The 3,614-nt window shown below is 44.6% G+C and overlaps 1 protein-coding gene across 1 annotated transcript in view; it reads right to left on the minus strand.

The window, feature by feature from the left end:
- Positions 1-43: 43 nt before the first annotated feature.
- The window catches only part of LOC104624034 (MAM domain-containing glycosylphosphatidylinositol anchor protein 2), a gene marked incomplete at its 5' end in the record, with an annotated part of 53,126 nt that continues 49,555 nt past the window's right edge, over positions 44-3,614 (minus strand). Inside the window, 2 exons of the mRNA XM_010291293.1 lie at positions 44-999; positions 1,767-1,872. Of these exons, the coding sequence (XP_010289595.1) occupies positions 911-999; positions 1,767-1,872 (195 nt within the window). The remainder of the gene's footprint in view (positions 1,000-1,766; positions 1,873-3,614) is intronic.

Here is a 3,614-nt window from a genome sequence, read left to right on the forward strand (position 1 = left end):
ATTCTTATTATTATTTTATTTTTTTTATTTTATTTTTTTTTTTTTAAATCAGGCTTGTTTCATTGAAGGCACTTGGTTTCCATGGCAATTTATAAAAGACGGTGGTTTGGTTTCTTCACTTCATTAGAACAGATGACTTAGTTGGGGAGGGGAGAGGGGTGTTCGAGTGGCCGCAAGCAAACTCCGATAAGCCTGTGTAATATGTAAGCCCAGGTCGCACATCCTGGATAGTAATGCATGCAAAAGGAGACGGCATACAGTTATCAAGCATAGCCATGAGAAATGAAACATGAATGTCTTAAAACAGCTCTGATTTAGGGTTATTCTCTAGGGGAGGTGACAGCCAAAGTAGAAAGGGCCTACGTTTATTTAACTCTATACTAAAAACCTTCTTGAAGGGAAAATGAATGCCAGCTCTTCACATACCCTGTTTACAGTGAGGTGTTTCTCTCTCTCTCTCTCTCTTTTTGTTTTTATTTCCTCTCTCTCTCCTTCTTTCTTTTTTTTTTTTTTGGCAGGCCATTAGGTTTCCATGGTAACAAGCAAACTATTCATTTGAAACAAAACCAGCCATGACTTTGTGCTTTGACAAGGGTTTCTATAGCTCTTTTCCAAGAGTTCAACCAGATGCTGTTGTATTCATCATTGACCGCAAAAGCACCTGAAGGTCTCTTCCTTACTTAGGCCAGATCCCGTTCTCACGTGTGGTTCATAGTGAGTTACACTCCTGTGATGCCTTTTATGTCCCCAGTGCTTTTAATTTTTTTTTTATTTATTTATGTATTTATTTAACTTTTGAGTCAGTCAGTGGAGGAATCTTTGGTAGTTTGTTTTTAAATGTCCATTTTACAAAGACTCTTTCTTCATGCCAGTGCCTGGTGAATCTTTTGTAGCCTCTGCCAGGATAAGGTCACCTCTGATGACTTAAGACAGACATGAGGATGATAACTGGGATAAGTCGTATATGCGCTAATGTCCCAACAGCACCTGATCGTAAATCTACAAAAAGGGGGGAAAAAGGTAGAATTAAAGAGCTGCCCAGACACCGTCAGCATCGCTACAAGGCTCAGAAGATAAAGGGCTCAGCCACCATAACCTGTCCTGCGCACCAATGCGGAGGCAGCGGGGCAGGACAACGGGGTGGTGCTCACCCGGATTGTCTTCGCTCGTCACACCAAGTGCCACCGACCTCCCTGGCAAAGCCCTGGTAGAGACCAGGGACAGCACTCTGCAAGGTCACCTCCTACAGACTGGGGATGAGGACGGCACTCTCCAGCCGTTCCCAACGAGGCAGGAGACGTTGGGATAAAAAACCCACCTGGCTGTCTAGTGATGGTCTGTATTATAATGCACACATGAGGCTGGAGGGATGAAAGAAGGTCCACAGGGAATCACAACACTGACCTTCAATAATTTCATATTGTTTGGACCCCCTGAACATTTTTTAATGTTTCTTCATCCCTCTGCCCACCTCGAGTCACGGCCGCCCAGCCCAGCCCCATGGCGGAGTGCAGCCCGCTGCTCTCGCCTCTGCCTAACGCCCACCAGCCTTTCACTTGCATCTCTGCTAAACCAGCAGCTCCCTAGCTGAACAAAGACATTTTGACTCCAGAGCTTGCTTCCAAGGAAAAGGTTTCACTTTAAGCCTCACCAGCTGAACCGACCAATATATTGTTCTCCTGCAGCAAATCCATTTTAGAAGGTGTCTCAGATTTATAACCACGAGGCACAACTTTCTCTCCACCCCGTGTGGAAGAGCCACTTACTGTTGGCCGGTTGGTCTGATTTCATACACTCGCCTTCCACAATTGATACATCATCAATGGCAATGTCACCTTCGATGCCAGGGCCCCGGATCCCTTCAAATATGAGCTGCGAAAAAATAAAGAACAAGCAGAGATCAGAGGGTGACGAATGGAAAATGATCAGCTGCATTTTGCATGGCATTGAACTACATCAAAGGTGGCCCAATCAGTCAATGGGCTTGGACAAATTTACAAACACTTTCTATGGTGCAGAAAATTGCAGCTGAGTTCGCACTTGCTGGTAAGGTGAACACAGAGGATGTGTGAGCTGTGGAGGCTTCTACGCTGCAGAACGAGCTGAAAAATAGCAGAGCTGCTAGTTGTCTGCCTAGTCGTCCGTCTGGTGTCTCCAGGTCAGCTTCGCCACTATGCTAACTGCAACGTGGGCATGTAAGTACGATGTTCCTGGAGCAAAGAGCAGGATTAAACGGAGGAAAAAATTTGAAGAGATCTGGGGTGTTTTTGTCTCAGAAACTGCTGCTACCCGAAGTGAGTGGCAGAGGCGCAGCTTGAAGAACAACATCCTGCGAGGTGTTGGAGGACTGAGTATCCACTTGATCACAGACTGTATGAAAACACACCAGCCGGAAAAACTCCACAGTAAAATCAGGTTTCTGGCTCTCAAAGGTGGCTCAACCAGTCCCTCCCACCTCATCTACCACACTGGCCTCACGCATCTGCACCCTGGTGGCACCTCCCTGTTGTCAGGAGGACAGAAGTTGTCCCCCTGCAACCTTCTCTGGGGGGTACGTTTCCTGACCCATGAAAGCTTGGGAGAAACCTCTCAGGAAGCTGGGTTGGTGTCGTTCACCCATAATGCAAAGCTAAATTTATCACAAGGGGTTGGGAAGGGACTACTTTTGATTTGGATCCCGAGGACCCACAGTGATGTCCTCTGACTACCTTGGTGGATTTCAGCTTCCCAGATCTCCTGCCGTGGCAGAAATTGATGACAGTGACAGCTCTGCTTCCCTCCTGTCCCTTTCAGTGGCTCATCATCATGTCTAGAAGCTTTGATCCCTTCTAGGAATGGTTCTATATTTATCAGAGAATATTATGATGTATTTTATCACAGAGAGAGTCAAGGTAGAGATTTTATTCCTCTTTAAGGCTTTAACCTCTGCTAAATGGATGCCTGTGATTGCAAGGTATTATTAATCACTTTATTTATGTCAAATATTCCTAGTCTGAACCCCCAGCTGCTACACCTGGGAAGGGAAATGGTACCTGTATGGAGATGGGTGGCTTGTTGCAAGGTCAGTCATATTATTTGCTGTAATGTTTGCTAATAGCTATGGATTGCTATTGCACTCAAGAAACAAAGTTATCCGCTTTCCTTCCCCAAACTTGATGTGATGCTGTCCTGCCCTACTGCTGTTTAATTAGCTTTGCAGAAGAGTAGACTCATTCCGTGTTGAGAGAAATTTACTCATTAGAAAACTTCAAAGCCTTTCTAAAGACATGAAGGAATTATGTAAGGAATGTATTTCCCAAGCAGCACCACTTGCGGAGTTATCTCTTTTCCCTCCCCTCTGCCCCGTCCTTTGAAATATTTTTGGTTAACTTAGATGATGAGTTTTTTAACTTCAATCTGTAACAATATATACATGAAATTCAGTGAATTTTATAAGGGCATGCTGTGGCACTAATGGAGGCATTAACTCTTGGGGGTAGAGTTAATTTGGAAAAAAAATAATTAATTCCATCTAGAGGAAAATACTTAAATTACACTTCATAATGATCTAACTGCATCAGGGAGATGTCTGGGGCACTCAGATGGGCTCTCTCTATTGTCACTGATTTCAGCAG

Source organism: Phaethon lepturus, unplaced genomic scaffold, assembly GCF_000687285.1.
Source record: "Phaethon lepturus isolate BGI_N335 unplaced genomic scaffold, ASM68728v1 scaffold14887, whole genome shotgun sequence".
Taxonomy (NCBI): Eukaryota; Metazoa; Chordata; class Aves; order Phaethontiformes; family Phaethontidae; genus Phaethon; species Phaethon lepturus.